This window comes from Camelus dromedarius, chromosome 26, assembly GCF_036321535.1.
Source record: "Camelus dromedarius isolate mCamDro1 chromosome 26, mCamDro1.pat, whole genome shotgun sequence".
NCBI lineage: Eukaryota > Metazoa > Chordata > Mammalia > Artiodactyla > Camelidae > Camelus > Camelus dromedarius.
The window spans coordinates 8,455,168-8,477,581 of record NC_087461.1 but is presented as its reverse complement, the minus strand read 5'-3'; the positions used below and the strand labels follow the sequence as shown (position 1 = coordinate 8,477,581).

Below are 22,414 nucleotides of genomic sequence, written 5' to 3'. Positions count from 1 at the left end.
CCTGCTTTTATGCAGGTGGAAGCTACAGATCAGGAGGCTAAATGTGGACTATACATCATAATGCAAGTGAGGCTAGAGGCATGAAGGACAAGGATAAGGCCATAATTAGAACAGATATCAGTCAGATCAGGAAATGGCCACACCCAGAAAGACCAGGAAGGTCCTGGAAACAGTCACCTTTTGCCAAAGCTAATTAATGAAATGCAACCCAAGGAAACATGCTATCAAATACAGGCAGGGCATAAGCAAATTTTGAAATAATTTGGTCATTGATAATATATTTTGGTGTAAATTTCTCCTCAAAATATTTGAGAAATATGTCATGCTAAATTAAATCCCCTTCTAAAAAATAGATAGCTTTCCTATACCAGTTTATTGTTTTGGCATAATATTGATATATATATATATATGTATATATATATATATATGTATATATATATGTATATATATACACACACCAATGCTATGCCATATTGCTTAATGCAGCTTTAAAAGATGTCTTGAAATTTGGGATGGTAAGTCTTCCAACTTTGTTATTTTTAAAACAATGCTTTGGCTATGTTAGGACCTCTGTATATCCATAAAAATTTTAGAATCAGCTTTGCAATTTCTCCAAAAAGGCGTATATTTTGGGATTGCACTGAATGTAGAGATCAACTTGAGGATAATTATCATCTAATGAGTATTAAGCCTTTATCTGTCAACTTGGCCTGTATTTCTACCTATTTAGGTTGCAAACTCACACATCAATGTTTTATGAATTTCAGATCTTCATATCTTTCATTAAAATTATTCTGAAGTATTTTATTATTTTTAGTGTATTACAAGTTGGTTTATATGACGTAATTTCCCAATTGCTTACTGATTGTATATATAAAATACAATTAAAATTATTAACCTTTCATCCTATAACTTTGCAAAATCCACTTATTAATTCTAGCGCTTTTGTGCTGATTCCCAGGGATTTGCTATGTAGACAATGACATTGCCTGAGAATAAATATAGTATTTTTCTTTCTTCCCAATCTGTGTGCCTCTCCTTTCTTCCTTCTATTCTTCTTTTCCTTCCTTCCCTCTTTCTTTCTCCCTTGTGCACTAGTTTGGACCTCCAGTGTAATATTTTAAAGAAGTGGGCAGCAAGAATATCCTTGCATTCTTCCCAAACTTACGTAGAAAGCAGTTAAGTCTTTCACCGTGACGTATGCTGTCAGCAGATTTTTTGTAAACACATGTAATCAGTTTGAAAGTGATCCCTTGTATTCTTAGCTTGTTGATATTTCTTATTATAAAAGGGTGTTTGTTGCATTTTGTAAATTCTTTCTATGCATCTGTTGAGAAGATCACCTAATTTGGCACCTTTTTTTTTTTCTTATTAACAGTAGATTTTCAGATGTTAACCCAAACTTGCATCACTGAGATTAAACCCCATTTGGTCATGATATATTACCATTTTTTAACATTGCTGAACATTGTGTTAAGAGCATTGCATCTAAGTTCATAATAGATATATTGGTCTGTCATTTTCTTCTCTTGTGACATCTCTGGTTTTGGTATCAGGATAATATCAGCCTCAGTTGGAAAATGTTTCCTCCTCTTTTTTTTTTTTTTTTTTTTTTGAAATACGTTGCTTAATGCAATTAATCAGCACATATATCTGGGCCTGGAAGTTTCCTTGTGTGAGGTTTTAAATGTGAATTAAATTTCTTTAACCGAGACAAAGCTCTTTGACTTCCTATTTCTTCTTAAGGTCAGTTTTGTTAATTCATATTGATTTCAGCTAAGTGGTCCAACTTATTGGTATAAACTTCCTAATATTCTTTGATTATTATTTACATTTCAGTAAACTCTGTCATTATGATCCTCATAACTATTATTCAGTAGTAAGTAGTATTAATACACTGACCTTTGACTCAGACATAGAATACAAACTTGTGGCTGCCAAGGTCGGGGGGTGGGAAGGGACAGACTGGGAGTTCAAACTTTGTAGATACTGACAGGCATATGCAGAATAGATAGACAAGATTACACTGTATATAGCACAGGGAAATATCTGCAAGATCTTGTGGTAGCTCACAGTGGAAAAAAAAAAAAGGTGACAATGAATATATGCATGTTCACGTATAGCTGAAAAATTGTGCTCTACACTGGAATTCGACACAACATTGTAAAATGACTATAACTCAATAAAAAGTGCTCAAAAAAATACACTGACCATTTGTCATTCTATTGCTAAATAAGAGAAAGAACGGGTAGTTTGCTCTGGCTACCATGAGGGGGGCAACACCTTTCTGTATTTAGAATAACTAGGTATCGAAACGGAGGAAATGGCTTTTATCTCCTCAACCACTTAGAAAGGAGACAGAGGTCATACAATGTTTGTTCTAGTTCAGTGACACCTTGATTTTTATTTTTCAACTTAATAATAATACCTATTATATTTTTTATTATTACATATTTATTATTGTCATTATTGCTAGCCTTTGAGTAATTACTGTACACCTGGCTATTCTAAGTGCTTATAAGTATATTAATACATGTAATCTTCACATAAACTATACAAGGTAGGTACTATTACTGTACCCAATCACAGGTGAAGAAACTGGCACAGAGAGGTTACATTTTTTTCCCAAGGCTACACAGCGCATAAATGACAGAGCCAGGATTTGAACTTAAGCAATTTTACTCTAAAGTCCATATCGCATCTTCAACAGCTTGAACTCACTCTACAGTGGAAAACAGTTAAATTCATTGTGCTAAAAATACGACTTTAATCTGAGCTACTTAAAATGTAATGTAAAATGAACTCATGTTTTATACCAAATAGCAGTTCCAAGTCGAGGTACAGTCAAGTGGTGCTGCAGCAATGGTGGCTGCTCTGCAGCACCCTGATTTGTAATGAAAGTGTAACTACAAACTGTATTTCCAAGATGTGCAAAGTTGACTTAGATAGAATGACAATCACATAAAAACACACACCTCCGTTATTAGCAGTTATCTGAGCAAGGATAACGCCAAGGGTTACAGAGTGAGCTGTCATTACCTGTGAGGGCAGAGACAGCAGAGAAGCCATGAAAGCAGCAGGAATAAATCTTCACATGCAATCAAATCGAGAGTCCCAAAGCCAAGGACGACAACATAGGAGGAATCACAGAGTTTTAAGAGGTCAAAACAAGAAGTTACACACTGTACTTGACAAAGAAAAATAAAGCCTCATCCTAAGGTAGAGCCTAGGTGCTCTCTAGCTTTTATTTTTTTAACACTTCTTAGTGGATTTTAATTGCTTTTGACTGTGTTATAATTAAGATGAAGCTACAGACAGGGACACTGGGCGAAGGTCTGCTCTGTACTGAATGAGGCAATAATCGGAGCCCTAGAGTTCAAAGGGTAATTGTACGGATGACACATACAAATGAAAATCATACTAATCCTGTTAACAACAGAGAAGACATTAACATTCACGTACATGCACACACACACGTGTGCACAGATCAGTGAATTCAGGGACACAGAAGTATAGAAACAGCCTATACCTTATAAGGAGGTGTTTATACACAAGAACACATTCCAGGTTTTCCAGAACAATCCCCATTTCAAATAGCATAAGCAGTCTCCACAAGTCTCTCAGATGTCCTAAAATTTTCCAGTGGTCCCAACGGCAAATAAAAATTTTCATATACAGCAATTCACAGAGAAATTGGGGAGGAAAAAAGTCCTTTGTCAGACACTCAGTATAAATAAAGGCTTTAGGTACAGGACTTCTCTCCATCTTCTTTCTCTACCCTTAACCCTCCTGGAGAACGATTCAGAGGTCACTAAACGTCTTTAAGCTTACAATCTTTTAAGAATTGGATTTATCCATGTTTTTCTCCCTCTGGAAAAAGGCTTTATGTCATAAGATGTAAAGAACATCTTCTGTACAAGAAGGAAACAGGCCTAATTTTTTTTTTTTTAGGCCTAATCATTTTTAAGCTCAATAACAATTTCAAGATAGCAACAATGAAATATTGAGACACAAGTAACCGCATGACAAGGCAGACTAGAATGTGTGTTTGGGTAGGGAAAAAAAGTTACTCGGAAGATGATTTCTTGAATTCTACTTCAAGAAATTAGCTTTCAAGAGTTTAAAATCAGATTGCAGCTTGGCCAGACTTGACAATGCTGTTTTGCAAACAGACCCTAGAGCAGTTCCAAATGCAATCCGGATAAAAGAGAGAATAATTTTGTTAAGACCAGGAACACTGAGTTTCTTTCTAGACCCTGAAATTCCAGGAAACAGGAAAATAATAATCACCTACAATCTCCTTTTATCTTACAAAGGAACATTTTTACTAAAAATTTTAATATAAAAATGTGGATATGAATCAAAATCATCAATCTGACATACTTAAGAAGGAAGAAGGGAGGGATCAGGTCCCGAATCTACTGTGAGCTGGTATGTTCCATAAACAGCTCTGCAAGGAAGCTGCTGTCAAAGCATAAATTGGTATAGATCGCTTTGCCCTCACAGATAGCGACACAACACTTTCTGCTGAATGAGAGTAAGTTTAAAGGCATAAATCAAGATAAAGCAATCATCTGACAAAGAATTACAAAGAGGTCCCATACCTTTTTCTTTGAGAACACTATGACACATTGATTTTTCTCCTGAAGATTAAAGCCAAAATCATGTGTCCTCAGTATAAGCAAGCAAAACTATTTGGTTCAATATGTTACACAGTTAAAGAAAAAAAATCAGAAGTCAAAACACTTGAGGAGAAAAGGCAAATTCGAAATGTTAAACGTGATTAAAACGAGCTTGGATCAGCAGAGAAAAACATATCTGAAAAACCTTTCAAAGAGTTTATTCCTAGAGAGTGAACAATACATCAGAGGGGAATAAACTGTTACTTTTGTTTGTCTAGATAAATACACAGACACTGTCTGAAGAAGATTCATACCCCAATGTGCTACTTAAGAGTTTACTTTTTAGCAAAATAATTCAGCCTTGAAAATCCAATGCACTTTTCCTCATATTGCAGCTTCACACAAGTGCAGTTAAATCCTTTCTTGTCAGGAGGCCAGCATGGCAGCTGTTAGCACATCCAGCACTTCTGCACAGATTCCAAAATGGCAAATCAATCCCACAACTGAGATTTCAGCCCCACTCAGAGGCCCTCAGCTGTACAGCCTCTCTGTGGCAAAATCTGCAAAATCAGACAAAGCAACCCGCCCACACTGGGTCTGCGTTTTCTCACTGCATTCTACCATTTTAGCCAGAAGGGAGTGTAAGAGGGTTTGGAAGTATGATGAACAGAAAGGACCCACGTGGCTCACATATCCAACACCAGGGACAAAAAGAAACAAACAAACCAAAGCAGTTACATGCAGTTTCAAATAAAGCACAGACTGAAAAGGGGGAAGAGAAACTGGAATTAAAACATTCATCCATACTTAAGTGCTTTTCTAACCCTTTTTTACCAGCCAACTGGCAATTTTTAAAAATTCAACTCAACAACTCAAATCTTTCTCCTTCTATTCAACATGAATTATACATTTGGATACTAACAGAGTATTATATAATTTTTATGACTTTTCAATGCTTAATAAGCCATAATATACATATTACTAATAATATATTTACAGTTTATTTCCATTGTTTACTGACCCATATTAATATTTTACTGTAATTTTGGAGGGTTGCAAATTTTAGATAATATTTTGAATTACTGAACCCATAACAAGAAGAGTAGGATTTAAATGATGGGTTTATTATGAGATTTGACTTGTTTTCTGGCTCTCGCCTTCCTATAATATTCTCTCCCAAATCGTTTCTTCTCCCCTTTTCTCGTCACCTATTCTTCACAGTGGAAACCAAGTTCATCACTTTTCATCAGGAGGTGATGAAAAGCTGACGCAGTAAGCTGTGGATATATTTGAATTCAGCAGAAAAAAGACAGCCTATGAGAAACCTAAGACTGTGAAATAAGATTTAGTACACTGCTCAGTAAGCAGCAAACCCGAGTGCTGCTTACCCAGGCTCCAAGCCAACATATTCTATCCAAAACCTTTCAGTGCAAATTCTAGCAAACTACACACCCTTGGAAGAAAAATGTTATACGAGGCCGCATAAATAATTTATACTCTTAGCATCTCTGTATTTAATTTCACGAAAAGTGCGATCGAGATAACATTATTAAATATGGTCCTACCGAATTTGCAACGTAACTTCCAAAAGGTGTTTTCCCTAGTACTGAAAAGTGAAGCACCACTTAAAATTTAAAGATAACAGCCCACAAATGAAAAAAATAAATTATGATTATGAATAAGATTTTTGAAATCTTTCACAAAATCCACTGGGGAGAAAAACTCTTTTCCTTTATTACTGGAGGATGTTACCAGAAGCTACAGAATTCTTTCAGATTGACTGAGAAAGTTCTGCGATGTTAACAGGTCTAAATGAAGAATCTTTTCTTTGAAAGCCCATGCCCTCTTCGCAGGCCTACGTCATACACTAATACATATTTCAGAAAAAGAGGTCATGTTGGGAAAAAGTGAGTGGAAGCTTGTGAGTCCTGGTTCCCGTGGTGTCAAAGAATTAGTAAGTTGAATTAAACTAGGTTTTGGCGATACTTAATCAGTGACTACTGCTGATACTGAATCCACGCCAAGAAACTCAATCCTCCAAGAGAAAAAGCAAAAGGGAGAGAGATTTCAATTCTGTGTAAGAATATGTTTTCTGTCAGTGTGTCCTGAGGACATACAGAAAACCTCATGAAGTCATAAATTCTTATCATGAGAAGTTCAAGAGAACATGTGTGGCAAACACTTGCTGAGAAAATGCTGGAGATAATTTTATTGTTACATAATTCCAAGTGCAGTATTTTATGATTCTGATTCAACGGTTATGGTGCACCCCTAACAAAGGCTACTGAAAACATTAGACGCTAAATAGTTATTTCGAATTACGTGCCTAGATCCTCATGTAAGTGTAAGTGAACATGTGTCATACAGTGAGAGCAGGTAAGATAAAGAATCTCACTGTGTTCCCCTTGTTAGAAACTGTCCTTTCAGAAGGTCACTGCTGTGTTCAGCATGACAAGAGTTGAAGGGTTGTGAGCAAGTGTTCCTCCTCTCTTAGTTTCATTCAACAGCCTCTACAGCGACATTAGGTATGGCTCAAACACCTTTCCTTGTTGCCATGGGAATGTGGCCCCACACCTAGCGCGCTTTACAAGGTGTTCTGATGTACTGACGTTTCATGACAATTTCATGCTGACGGTATAACCTCAGGAGAAAGAAAGGTGTCTATCCCAAAGTATGCTAGGGAAAGGAACTAAAAATGAGTCCTAAGCAATTCCATTTAACATTAAAAAAAAAAAAGCAGCAGCAGCAGCAGCAAGTCTTACTGTTTAGATAAAGTGATGAGAATTCTTCCAAAGGAAAAGATAAATAAAACATCTTGGTTTTAAGACTGTCAATCCAAGAGCAGTCTAGGATGACAAGTAAAGTCATCTGTCTTGGTCCCACAATTCTAGTGATAGAGTTAGTTGCATTCTGCAGGTGGTAATGTTCTGGAGTAAATGGACCATCTGTTTGTCACACCTGAATGTATTTCCCAATGTTAGCATGTAGGATCACAGACTCACAGGCACTATATCTCATCCTCCCATCCACCCTTCCAAGAGTACATCAACTGAGATGGGACATACCCAAGAAAATAACTTACGGAAAAGGAGACATTATGTTGACATACCCTACAGAATCCACACACAAACCATTTCTCTGCAATATTCTGTATGATTTCATTAAGACTAATGTACCATTTAATAAATCAAGACTAATGTACCATTTAATAATTTAGTATATTGTATTATTAGCATTATAGTACATTATTGTATAATTAGTATAGATGATCAGTGTTGCAGCAACCAAACACATCCTAAGAAGTACTGGGATCTCTGGAAGTTACAATGTCTGAAGGCCATCACTCTCCTTCATAAGGCTATTAACCGTAATTTTTTCTGTATTATGAAAATCTGGACATGCCCTCTAAAATATATTTAGGGACGGTGTGGGGAAAATAGGTACAATTTCACAACAGTCATATATTTTGAAAATTGGCCTTTTGAAATAAATAAATCATTCTCCATGGCACATAAATAAACACACTTTTCAGACCATGAGGGTAGCATTTGAAGGAGTCAAAATTTTTAGATTACTAAATTGAGACCTTACTGAAAGAATTTAACTCAAGGAATCACTGTAATTATTAATCTTTGAGTTGTTACATACTGAATTTGAAAATCAAAATATTCAAGATAATATCATAATAAATTTGGGAGTTTGAGATTTGCAAATGTTAGTCACTATATATAAAAATAGGAAAAAAAAAACCCAAAACACAAATTTCTTCTGTATAGCACAGGGAACAATGAGAAAGTATATGAAAATGAATATATGTATGTATATGCATGACTGGGGCACTGTGCTGTGCACCAGAAATTGACACACTGTAACTGACTGTACTTCAATTAAAAAAAAAGAAAAAACATTTACAGTACTATACTGTATTTATCAAGGGAAAAATATTATATTTTTCAGTGTAATATCTCCTTAGTATTTTTGTTTCTCATTTAATATGTAATTATGTTTAATTATGTGAATAATGTTAATCCAGGGTATTAAAATGTCAAGATCATTGGGCTGGGACACAGGAAACCTGAGTGTCTCTTCTTTGTTCTTAAATACATGTTAAGACATTAAAGACAACAGAGCTTCTGAATCTTAATTTCTTTGCCAAAACAACAAAAGAGTTGGACTAAATAATCCCTTTCTGCTTATAAATTTTCTAATTCTATGACTGAGCTTCCACCTGGAAAACAAAGTCTGTCTTCTGTACCAATTAATGATGGAAATGAAGGCTGTCATGTCTTGTGAAATTAACCACATAAGTATTATGTCAACTGCTCTGAGGGACTTAACTGTATGTGTCACAGGGATTTTGAAGTACTACAAACTAAAAGTAGGAAATACAACCATTATCACATTGCCAAAGAAGATTTAAATCATTTATATGAACCCAGCAGCCTGTTCACACACAAAAAAGGAAGGAATAGTCTTGACATATTAAAGCACCATTTAAAGCATATTAAAGCACCAGCACTCCACTACTTCAATGTAAATTGATATTCCTCTATCATAATGAACATGAGTAATTTTCAGATGAAACAGTTATGATTACCTATTTAAAAATGTAAATAATGAGCCCAAAGAATCGATAAACTGATTATTGAATCTAAAAATAAAATTCAAAATTATTGAAGTCTTATGTATGTAGATCAATTATTGTTTAAATAATCTAATACAAGAAGAGCTCCTTAATTTTAAACCATGAAGAAACTATTATGAATACACAATAAAGAAACCAAAACTTAGTACAAAAGACAATGATCGGGAAAGTAGTCCTAGCTTTCTACTTACTAAATACGACTTCAGTCATGCACTCAAATAGTCATTCAACAAACATTTGCTGCCCATCTAGATCCCATACACTGTGCTAGACGCTAAGGCAACAGAGACGTGATCCTTGCATTCAGAGGTTTCATAATCAACTAAACCGGTAACACATTAAGACTATATGAAAAATTGGATCTAAAAAGGCAGAGGAGAGTGAGAGGCCAATTCCCTGAAGGCATACAGAGCTATAAGGAACACTTCATAAAAAGGTGAAGCACGTATCAGTATAACAAAATTTTCCTCCTTCTTTTAAGTGTGTTTTTGAATAGGTTCAATGTATTTCCTCCATCCTCTAGGAATGAACTCTACATTGTTTTAAGTCTTTTGACCCTTGCAAAAAAGTTATTCATTGAAGAGCTGGTTATATATATAATTTTGCCTATTAACACATTCAGGTCTAGCATAAGGTCCTACAAGTGCTATTGCTGGGTCAAAATACATGCACATTTTTAACTTTGGTAGATAATGACAAGTTATTCCTCCAAGAAATTGTGTCAGTTTAAACCTTCACAAATAATATATGAAAATACTTTTTCCCACAACTCTGCCAACATAATGAATAGTTAAGATTATAAGTCTTTCCCGAACTTCTAGTTGTAAGCAGTACAATAGAATAGTTCCAATTTGTAATTATCCTGTGATAAGTGTTACTGAAAATTTTTTCATGCTCATAAATCATTTGCAATTTCTTTTCTGCTCACATCTTTTGTCCATTTTTTTCTTGGTTGATGGAACTTGTCTTGATTTGCAAGAGCACGTCAATCAGTTCAAGATTTTTTTTCAATTTGTAGTTTGCTTTTCAAAATTTTTATTTATGTATTTATTTTATTGACATATAGTTGATGTGCACTACTATATGATACAGGTGCATAATAAGTGATACACAATTTTTAAAGGTTCTACTCCATTTATAGTTATTGTAAAATGTTGGCTGTACTCCCCATGTTATACTATATATCCTTGTAGCTTTTTTTTTTAACCTAATAGTTTGTACCTCTTAATCCTCAACCCTATATTGTCCTTCTCCTATGAAGTAATATAATCAGTTCAGTATAAATACAGTGTTCTATCATTTGTATAAAAAAGCAAAAAAAAGGTAGCAATATCATTTGAATTCTGAAACACATGAATGTATTAATTTTCAAATAATAAATTAATAATAAAATCCAATATTAAGGGGAAAAAATGGGAAAACAAAAAAAGTGAAACCTAACCTGAATCTGAAAAAAAAGATGAATGGGTATTTTACAAGCACGTCTGGAGAGGGAAAGGTCCAGGATGGAGAAGTCTTCCCAAGCACAGGAAGAGCATGAGCTCAGTGCTCTAAGGACAACTTCTGACACACAGGAAGCAGGCGGAGACTTGGGCATGGGATTCAAGAAGAAATATGAGAAGACACATAGGAATTTGGACATTACCTCATAAATTACGGAAAGCCACTAAAGGGTTTTTGTTGTTTTTTTCATTAAAGGGTTTTATGGCAGGAAATACCAGGACCAGATCTGCATTCTAGAAAGATGAATTTTCTTCCGTTGAGTAGGTAAAAGAATGTGACGGCAGTAAGACGAGTTAGAAACCACTGTTACAACAAGCTCGGGTTAGACATGACCTCAGCGAAGGTAAAAGTATCACTAAGAAGCAGCAGGAGGGGATGGACACAGGAGCAACAGACTTAGCCTCTGCACACTTCTGCTTCAACTTCGACATCTCTGACATGGGATTTAAAAAGCCTGTAATTTGAACCTGAGCTTCTATTGTGCTCTTACTGAGGACTAAATAAATAACATTTTGTGACAACATCTGATGTTCAGGAAATATTCACTAAGCCTCAAAATCAGGAAAGGAGGAAAGGAGAGAGACAGGGAAGGAGAGAGAAAAGGAGAAGGGAGAGAGGAAGGAAAAAAGGAGGAAAGAAACAAAGCACAAGGAGGAGGGGGAAGGATAGAGTATCTCATAGTCAGCAGAGGCTACCCCAAGGAGACTGCATTTTTTTTAATCCTCTGCCTTTCTTACATCAGTTGATATGGAAAGAGGCGATTAAGAATTGACCAAAGTCAGTGACAATGAATATATGTATGTTCATGTATAACTGAAAAATTGTGCTCTACACTGGAATTTGACACATTGTAAAATGACTATAACTCAATAAAAAAAGTTAAAAAAAATAAAAACGAATTGACCAAAGTCAAAGACCACAGGAGAAGCACTACGTCTGTGGAGACCCACAGAAGGATGGGAGATGACAGTCCACAGGCTCTAGGAACAGTACCTGTTTTCACCAGGAAAGTTCCACCAGGAAACTTTTAGAAATGAAGTATATTCACATTTTAATTATCTTGATTGTGCCGATGGTTTCAAAATTTTTGATATGTATAGTTTATAATATGTCAATTATTTCTCAATAAAGCCTGCAGTAAAAATTAGTTAGAAGGTTGACCTGAAGTTTTAAATGCAATGACTTTCCTGACCATGCCACACACAAAAGCCGTGGCTGATAATTTCAGCTGACATTAAGAAGTCAAACAGTTCCTCTGTCTGGTCCTGTATTTCATTTTAAATGGATGATCCTGAAAATTCTTTAAATTTTTCTTCTAAACCAGTATTTAATGGGTCCCTGTCACCTGGTCGACATGATGCTAGGTGATTTCACCTACGACACCCCAGCTAATTAAAATGCTGGTTGTTGCTTACTCTTTCAGTAACACAGAAACTAGGAATGTTCATCATTCAATGAACAAAAATACCCTGTTGCTTAAACCGGACCCAATCCTCACTGTCTTAAATGATTAATCCACACCGCATGCAGAGTCTCTGATTTCATCTTTTCATGCCCGGAATTCATTTTTTAAAAAGAACTCCTGTATAAAATCAAGCAGAGCACTGTGCACGACCCAGGATGGGTCTCAAACCTGAATTTTTATGGTTTAGATTCAAAATTGAAGGATTCCTTACTTAGCTCCATGGTCATCTGACTGTGAAACTGCTCTCCTGCCAAGGTTATTTTCCCTGGAAACCAATTCTTGAGTAAATATCATAAGTGGAGTTTATCCACTAAATACCACTTAAGTCCATATTAAAATTGATCTGATTAGACATTAAGAATTCATTTGACGTGGATGACTTATAAATAAAGTGGACTTTTAAATAGAAGTCAAAGAACCCTCTTCAATCTCATTTCACATGGTTATATGCATCTTACCTTTGTGGCCGAACAGCGAGCTATCACCCTACACATGGCCAATTAGTTCTCGTGATTTCTACTTCTATCTGGACAAGTCACCGATCCCAATGTGCTCTCTACTGAGCCAAGTACAGTTTACACCTATGATTGTTAGAAGCTCTCAAAAGGTGGCCTGGAACTAAGTTCTTGGCCACAAAATTGTTAACTAAAGATATTTAGACAGTGCTTTAAGTTTGGGTAACTGAGAAATTTAGTATATGCCAAAAAAGAAAAAAAAGAAAAATTTTAGCTAAAATAGGTAAGAAGTTTCTTTCAATATATTATATGTAGATGTCTTTGACCAGAGGGAGACAACAAATATTCAGCCATCCTATGTGTCATAGGCTGAATGATATTTTGGAATGAACGTGAATTAACTAGACACTGTGGGTTCCAGTCCACGTCCCTCTTTTCCTGCCCATCATCTAGTTGGTAAGGATAAACAACCACCTCTCTTTCTCCTTTGTATCTATAAAACTGGCAAAAAGGATCCCTGATCTACCCACTTCAGGGAACCGCAGAATCAGATGGATAATATATATGCAAAAGTCCTTTACAAAACTGTAAAAGCCACATGAGCATCTGAATTTGCTACTGCAAGTTAGACTTTTAGGAGAAGGTAGGTTAAGATTTAGAGTAAAGAATATTCCACCAGGAGGAAGGGAACCTAGATTCAAACTCTGGTTCTACCCCAGAGTAGCTATGTGACTTTTCCAACAAGGCATGCACTCTTCCTGGATTTTTGTGCTTACTTATAAAATGTAAAAAAAATCAAATAATATATTCAAAATAACAGATTTAAGAGTCCAAGTTTTCTTCAGAATACCACAGATGGCGCAAACTGTTTTTCCTCTACGTTTTTCATTTCAGCACAACAATTACTTAAAATCGGCGGGACCTGCAGCTGTGTCTCCATGTGTCCACCTTTAGAGATTTTAATCACACATTATTGGGGGTAGTCAAGGAAGAAAGCAACCTAACAAGCCTTGGTACACCCTTAATTAAATGATAAATGTGTGCTAAAGTAACTGATCAAAGTTCATTTACTTTTAATTCAAGACTATAGCAATCCTTCATATTCCTTAGACATTCTGATGCATTCCAGATACACCTTATGAAACCCCTTATTCATACCCGAAAAGGCCGCCTGCTGGAAATGTTGAGGTGTTTCCTTATCCATCTGTTGCCTTGATCCCCAAATAAATGCCACAGCAGCTGTCCTCTTGTGTTGTTCCAGGTTCGCTGGTAGACAGCCAACCTGTAAATGTGCTTCCCAAACATGTGGTAAAAGAAACGGAAGGTGCAGCCCTCTGCATCAGTGGCGTTAAGGACCGGGCTCAGTAAAGCAGCTCTGTGCTGGAAAACCTGTGGCTCAGAAGATTCTATGTAGAGATAGTGTCCTTTAGCTGTGCCCAAAGTATTATCCTTCATCGGCCCTGTATTAAGTGTAGATGTTGAGCCCTGGTTCCTGGTCCAATCGAAGTCATCTTCTGTATCTTGTTCCCAGTTACAAATTCCATTTTCAAAGTTACACTGAAGTTCAGGTACTGAAATTGGCATCAAATAAAAGTAAAAGATGATTAAGGACAAAAAACAATTAACAATAAGAATATTACTTGATACTTTGCTCCTAAGGGTAAACCACTTTAAAATTTTTAACTACAAAATTAAAGTTCAAAAGAGAGTATAAATAAATCCTAGATGACACAATCAAGTAATAATGTTTTAGAGATGGAAGGTGGGATTACTTTGGCCATTATGTCCCAAATGCCTTTGATAACCAACCTTGCCCATTACTATTACCACAACTCTAGGCAAACGATGACTACCCATGGCTGGCTCCCTGCAACAAATTTCTGGCTCAGTGGATTTCAACTTTAGCTTCCAATCACCAGTGAACAGTGAAAAAACAAAAACAAAAAACAAACCACCAAAGCCCAGAATTCATCTCCAGAGATTCTGATTTAATTGGTCCAACTGCTGCAGCCTAATATCAGGATTCTTTACCAGCTACCTCGGTGACTGTAACACGCAGAGCTGACAAGAGTCATAATTTAATAGGTCTCCATCTTTCAGAATCACCTGGGGTGTGTGATAAAATTGCTTACTCTATGGTAAAGTCCTGCATAAATACAAGTTTTTTAGGTATGGAGAGAAGCCCGAGAATCGATATTTTTAACAAGCACCCAAGATGACTCTAATGCAGGTATTTTCCAGACTGCGTTCTGAAATCAAACTTTCTCTCTGGTTCCCTCCTGCGCCAGTTCCAAGTATCCCTCCACACTTGTATCAGGATGATCCTCTTTCCTTTTTTAAATTTTTAAAATTTTTTAGATTTTCTTAATTGATGTATAGTCAGTCACAATGTGTCCATTTCTGGTGTAGACCATAATGTCCCAGTCATGCATATATATACAGAGATTTGCTTTGATTTTTTTTTTCACTAAAGGTTATTACAGGATATTGAATATAGCTCCCTGTAATATACAGAAATTTGTTTTTTATATATTTTTATATATAGTGGTTAACATCTGAAAATCTCAAAACTCCCAAGTATATCCCTTTCTACCCCCTTTCCCTGGTCTGTTTCTGTTTTGTAAGTGAGTTCATTAGTGTCTTCTTTCTTCTTCCTTTTTTTTTTTTTTTTTTTTACATTCCACATATGAGTGATATCACATGGTATTTTTCTTTCAAGAATGATCCTCTTTCAATGGTAGTTTATCATTCTCCTCTATCCAAGATCCTTTAATATTTACTCATTGACTCTCAACTTAAATCTAAACTCTCCTCTTTCAAGCTTCACCTTTCCCAAATTAAAAGAACTTCCATAATTTTGCCATTTGCAGCAACATGGGTGGACTTGGAAGGCATTATGCTAAGTGAAATAAATCACACAAAGACAAATGCTATATGAAACCACATACATGCAGAACCTAAAAAATACAACAAACTAATGAATTTAACAAAAACAAAGCAGACTCACAGGTATAGAGAAATTAGCAGTTACCAGTAGGGCACAGAAGGGGGTGAGGGGTAACACAGGGGAGTAAGTGATACAAACTATTAGGTATAAAAGAAGCTACAAGGATGTACTGTACAACATGGGGAAGACAGCCAACATTTTATAACAACTATAAATAGAGTATAACCTTTAAAATTGTAAATCACTATATGGTACACATGCAACATGTAATATTGTGCGGCAACTATACTTCAATTAAAAAAAGTTTAAAAAAATGTTACTTCCTGTTTGTCCCCAATCATCCTTCCCCTTAGCACGCACCACCTTACAAACGTGCCCTAAACACCCCTCCCCTTTCTCCATCTCTATGCACATCACATCTTGAGCCCTCGCCAGCTCTTAGCTGGATCTCCTCAGTGGTAGCCTCTCCTCACTGAATTGTAGCTCCTTTGAGCTGAAGCTTTTAAGCTTCTAACTCCCTTCAGTCACCAGAAGTATTCAAAGCACTTAAAATAGCTGACTAGTTCCTTCTCAACTGAATATTCTATTCAATTTGTAGGGCACCAAGCACTTGTTTAGCATAAATGAGACAGAACACACATCTGACCATTCTCGGGCAGAAGGGCCAGGATTTAGAATTAATGAGGAGTTCCACATTTAAACTTCATTTACATAAGCTAATATTTTTGAAAGACAAATGTCAGCTGTCCCCTAAAGAGCCATCTTAGTAACCGCACTCGGCACCAAAGATGAACAAATGCCCTGAAACAATAAATAAAAGCACGTGCGAATAAACGCAGCAGGGTGGGAACACATCACCTGTCGCTGAAGACCGCAGAACAGGAGCTCAGACCCGGCGAAGAGAAGCCGGTGAGCAAATGTCAAATGGGAGCTGAGCTTTCCTCTGATATTTCCTCACGGGTGACTCAAGTACCTGCGGCCTGGGGCCTGCAGGTACTCACCAGGTGTCCTGCTGAGTTTTCTGACATAAAACTGGCACCAAAACTGACAGGCTTTTATATGGCCTGTCTCCATGCCGACTGCACGCTCAATCTTTATTTCAAAAGGGAATGCGTGTAGCTCCATCCTTAAGTAAAAGCCCATGTTCTAAACATGCTTCAGGAAATATAGTGTCTATCTCCGGATGCCTAACACATCCCTGCTAATAAATTCCACTGTATCTGGATGGAAGGCTGTGGGAGAAACGGACAGTCCAACGCCAGCTGTTCTGTCATTAATACTGAGTCACAGGAAGTGTTCTGGGATGACAGTCGTGCCCCCATAATCCCATTCTACTGAGTTAACACTGAGAAGTCTGAATGATAATTTGCTTACTTTTAGTAACAGATCAACATTTTTTAAGGAGTGGGATGTGAAGTGCATGAAAAAGATGAAAAGGCTTCCTAAAATTGCAAAGATAAATTACCCTTAGGGCAAATAACACTTCTTCTAACAGCCACTGTCAAAATCATCAATTTTATTTATACGCACTAAAGGTGTTAGTTGTGTAACAAGCTGAACGGTAATTCTGACTTGAATGTGCCTGACTGTATTAAACATCACTTAGGTGCAAAGCTCTCTACAGTGATTTATATGGAAATTTCTTAATGTAATGTTTTCCATGATGTACGAAGCATTTGATGGCTTTCCTTTGGTTTATGATTGCCTTCGCAATGTAACAGACACAGAGCTTGAATTTTAAGAATTGTTGCTATTTCTGGACAAAGAAAGATGTGAGCTTTTTCCAACTGATTTTGGTAAATTAAAAAAAAAAAATCCTGCACAGGGAAATATAGTCAATACTTTGTAGTAGTTCATGGTGAAAAAGAGCAAGAAAATGAATAATCGTATGTTCATGTATGACTGAAGCATTGTGCATTACTCCAGAAACTGACACAACACTGTAAACTGACTGTACCTCAATTAAAAAAACAAAATCCAAACACCTCTTAGCTTCTGATTCATTTTCAAGAGCCAGCGCACTAGACACTACGATGAACCAGGTTTATTAAACTGTAAGACATACATAATCGTCAGATACCATAAACTTTTTGGTATTTTAAACCAGAAACTCAGGACTTATCTCTGACACCTCACCCTCTGCCCCCTATAGCCAAAACATCATCAAATGTCCCCTCCTAAATATTTCCTCAAACTTCAGTTCCTCCCTCTCCATCACTGTCACTGTGACACAGGCTGCCAGCGCCTCTCCTGGGGACTATTGTGACGGTCTCTTAATAAATCCCCAGAATCCACTCTCCTTTAATCCATTCATGATCCTGTATCCCCAGTGACAATTTTAAATCTGCCAAAATCTTATTCTATTACCTTCTATCTTAAAAACCTTTCAAATGAAGGAAAATTTCCTTAATACGATCTACAGAGATCTGCTAATCTGCCCCCCCATATCTCCATCCTTCTGTTGAACCTTATTCCCCCTTCATCGCCTTACTCCAGCCATACGGGGTAGCTTCCAGCTGCCATGCAGCTTTGAACACGTGCTTTTACTTATTATTTGTCAGATCTCAGATAAGCCCCCACCTCTAGAAAGTCCAATGCCATTATTATATAAAGTTATAGCACTTCCATTTATAGGTCCTGTCAAAACTGTCCTTTTACACTTATTTTTTTAATATGTGAATAATATCCATCTCCTCAACTAGACTGTAAAACTCCATGAGGTCAGGGACTCTGTGTAATCCAGCTCATCACTGTACCTCTAGGATCTAGTTCATAAATCTACGTAATAAATACTGATGGTTTGACTAGTGAATTACTCACACACATTCACCAACTTTGGGACAGTGCTGAGGGTCTTTGGCTTGACTGACCTGGAAACAGGGAGCTAACCAAGATGGTCACCACCAAAATGAGTAGGAGGGACCAAAAAGAAAAGCACTCACCACAGTCAGCCTCATCCGTATGATCGCCACAGTCATCCACCAGATCACATAACTGCAGCTTCTCTATGCAAGCCTTGGTGTGCAGACACCAAAAACGATCTGGCCCTTCGCAGCTCTCCACGGCGGGCGGCAGAAGGCAGTTTTCAAATCTGACATCATCGATGGCTGAGACCCCATCATAAATGCCAAGGCTGACTTTATGGAGTGACAAATGGAAGGGCTGAGCAAGGCGCCCAAGCTGAACGGTGGCCTGTGACCACTGGTCGCCCTGGTTGTATAAGACCCTCCAGAGCACCGTGGACTCACTGGCTTCTTCCATGTGGAGCTGTAGCTCAGCTGCTCCCACGGAGAGGCCACAGTTATAAAACCTGCAAAAAAACAAGCACAAGACACAGAAATGATTGATGGATTGATGGAACAGCCTACATTTCTAACTTTGAGACTCTTCCACTCACTCAACAGGCAATTAAAAATGACTTATCATAACGGACGCCTTTATTTCTCGCAGGAATTGCGGCCGCCCGCTTGCAAGAGCTTATCTGCTGTGCTGCATACTCTGACTCTCAGGACCCTGGGCACCTTTCTCAGAGAGTTCAATCCGGAACACAGGAAGCAGTGTTAATTAAATTGTAATCCATTGTTGCAGAGAGAGTCCCTTTCATCTCAAGAAAGAACACAACAAATGCCGATAATGTGCGCCTGAGTAAAATGCTAATTGTGGGGATCTAAGGCCATAGCCATTTTTAAAGCAAAGCCAGGAAAAATTACAATGTCTGCTAATTGCAGGGGCATGCCTGCAACCACTGGGATGCTAGGGCAGCCGATCACTGGTTTTAATACTTACCAGAAGGAAAGTGTGCATCCGGTTCCTGTCTGGCTGAAAGTTGGGCTCTGCAGTTTGGCAAGTTGTGATAGGCTGTTGCTCTTCTTCAGAATGAACATAAAGTGCCCTATTGGGATACAGAAAGAAAGTGTAAGTTAGCCTCCCAAAGTCTAAAACGAGACCTCCATCTGTCAACCCTACACTGAAGACTATACAACAATTTAAAAAATCAGTAAAAGTGATTGTCAAATTTGTTCTTATAAATATTAAACGATTTATTATCTAGAGCTAGGTCAAAATGATGCCAAAATCAACTGGTAATCTCAGTTAATTTCGTCAAAAATTCATCTATACTCCATCCCCAAAACCCATAAAAGAGAGGTTCTATATTGACAACATATGTATAATTGACAATATTCATGGTCCTACTATTTGTTGTAGTAATGTGGAAATGTACTGCTGCTCGTTCTCTTCTGAGACCTGGGCAAAGGTAAACCAAAGGACAGATCTCCCTTGAGTTAAGAAGTTATGTCTGATAAACCCATTGTAAGCTGAAAATACCTAAGTCCAAAATGCATTTAATACATCTCATCTACCGTGCATCACAGTTTAGCCCCACCTACCTTAAACATGCTCAGAACACTTACCTTAGCCTACAGTTGGGTATGATCATCTGACAAAAAGAAGCCCATTTTATAAGACAGTGCTCATCAGTTCATGTAATTTATTGAAAACTGCATTGAAAATGAAAAAGGGACTGGCTGTAAGTGTACTGGTCATTCACCCTGGTGATCACATGAATGACTAGGAGCAGCAGCTCATTGCTCAGCATCCTGAAAGCATCACTGGCAGACAGCTAGCCCAGGAAAAGGTCAAAATTCAAAACACAAAGAACAGTTTCTACTGAATGCATGTCTTGTTGGCACCATCATAAACTTCAAAAACCACTGAGTCAAAAGGTCCTACGTTGGGGGAAGTCCATAGGTTCGGAGCACCCCTGCATGTGTCTTACCTTGAATTGTGTTGTGGGTGTGATCCCTGAGTGGGGCCTGCAGCTCAAAACTAGCAGAGAGTTTACTTGGAGAGCCCCATGTCCAGTCAAAATCATCACCAGCAGCCGCTTCAAACCAGCCACAGCTGTCTGCCTCAAAGTCACATTCGGAAACTGAAGGACAAAAATGTGGCTTTTAGACCCCACACTTTGAAAAGGGTAGACGGAGCTCAAAGGTCGTCACCTTGTTAAGCTTCCCCAAGAACAGGAAAGGCACATTTGAGTAAAGGCATATCTGATTCCTGCCAAGTCTCAGAAAAAAAAATCAGAATTGTGCTTTTCAGACTGGAAACTGATATGGCAGAATCATCAATTTTAGAATACTTTTCAAATATTCTTTCTAAGAAACAGCCTCATTCAGCCATATTGCTGACAGAATTGCCAAGGGTGCCTAATTTACTCTGATGCTCAGTTTCTCTGTGTTATTACATCACCTGGAATTGTTCTGACAGCGTATTTTATACTAAACCATAATAAGCAGCCACTTGTAAAAAAAAATTAATATTTGAAAAATCCAGGCCCATTATATTTAATATTAAGTTCACCTCTGATTTTTCTAGAGCTTAATATTTCCCAAAGCATTGAATGCATCACCTAACTTGCACAAGGCAGAATAATTTGACCCACTTTTCAGGAAAATATGCTGAGAAATAGTTAAGTTCCACAAAGACATTCTGGAGGAGGAAGAGAAGAAAAAAAGGGAGAGAGAAAGAATGGGAAGTTATAATCACATCAGTGTTGAATTATAGCTAATACATGGTCAATACCAAATGTAGAAGGCCCTGTACTGAGGGCTTTATATAAATCTAATTCTCACAGCAGCTCTTTGGAGATGGCATTATTATTGTTGTTTTTTCAGAGGAAAAAAGGGAGATTTAATGAAATAATTAACTTAACCAAGGTTACATAGTTAGAAAGTTGTAGAGACTGACTGAAATCCAAATATTCTGACTCCTAGTCTAATATTCTTTCTGCAACTATTGACAGTAACTGTTAACTGTCGTTACATTGGGAAAAGGATAAACCTTTTTGGCTTATCTGAATTTGCTTAGTGTGAATGTCCAGACATCACTACAGACCCCAAATTTACTTTAGAACAAATTTTATCTAATAATTTGTTGTCATTTTACAATAAGCCTAGTAAACAGCATACACTGTAGTCATGGGGGCTAAGTCCCAAGCCAGTGGATGCCTGAAACTGCTGGACAGTATTGAACCCTACATATACTATGTTTTTCCCTCCACATACGTATTTTTACTGATGATAAAGTTTAATTTATAAAGTAGGCACAGTAAGAGACTAACAACAATAAATAATAGAACAATTCTAACAATATAGTATAATAAAAGTTATGTGAATATAAAAGTCAGGCACACAAAACCATGCAATAAAAGGGCATTATTAAGAATTGATACATGAGAATATTAATAAAACTGGATTTGACTTACGTCTTAAAAATGGGTAAGACAACAGAAGTGACTCAGAAGTGACTGAGGAACGGGATATCTTTTGTAATGAAAGGTCCCTATGAATTTAATTAAATAACCTGAGCTTAGCCCCACAGATAAAACTGGGCTCTTATCGAGAAGTACAAAACATCTAAAATCATTTGGTTAGTGTGAGGAAAGAAATATATTTTCTACTCCAAGAAGATACGAATAAAAATCTAACAGGATAGAAAAATAGTTAACCCTTTTTTAAAAAGTCATTATTAATCTCTGCCTATTCTTGGGCAGAGAACAGTAAGCCCTTTTACAAACCATATTTTCTGTTCATCTGTATTACTATAGTACACATTTCATGTGATTATTATCTCAAACATTCTTCTTTGAAAGTTCAGGTTAGGGAGGTGAACATGAGTTTATTACATGTCTGTGCTATGGTTCAGTCTTGTTCTGTGGTAGCAGACACAAAATGAGAGGTTACTGGACATTTTCCCACATAAATAGAATGAAGCAGA

General features: G+C 37.0%; 1 protein-coding gene across 2 annotated transcripts in view; it reads right to left on the bottom strand.

Annotated features, from left to right (window-relative positions):
* The window catches only part of MALRD1 (MAM and LDL receptor class A domain containing 1), a 406,987-nt gene that overhangs the window by 324,342 nt on the left and 60,231 nt on the right, over window positions 1-22,414 (bottom strand). For both annotated transcript variants that reach the window (XM_031444727.2, XM_064479367.1), the window contains exons 12-15: window positions 20,415-20,567; window positions 19,424-19,529; window positions 18,580-18,947; window positions 13,849-14,261 (exon numbers count right to left, since the gene is read on the bottom strand). In XM_031444727.2, the coding sequence (XP_031300587.2) occupies window positions 13,849-14,261; window positions 18,580-18,947; window positions 19,424-19,529; window positions 20,415-20,567 (1,040 nt within the window). The remainder of the gene's footprint in view (window positions 1-13,848; window positions 14,262-18,579; window positions 18,948-19,423; window positions 19,530-20,414; window positions 20,568-22,414) is intronic.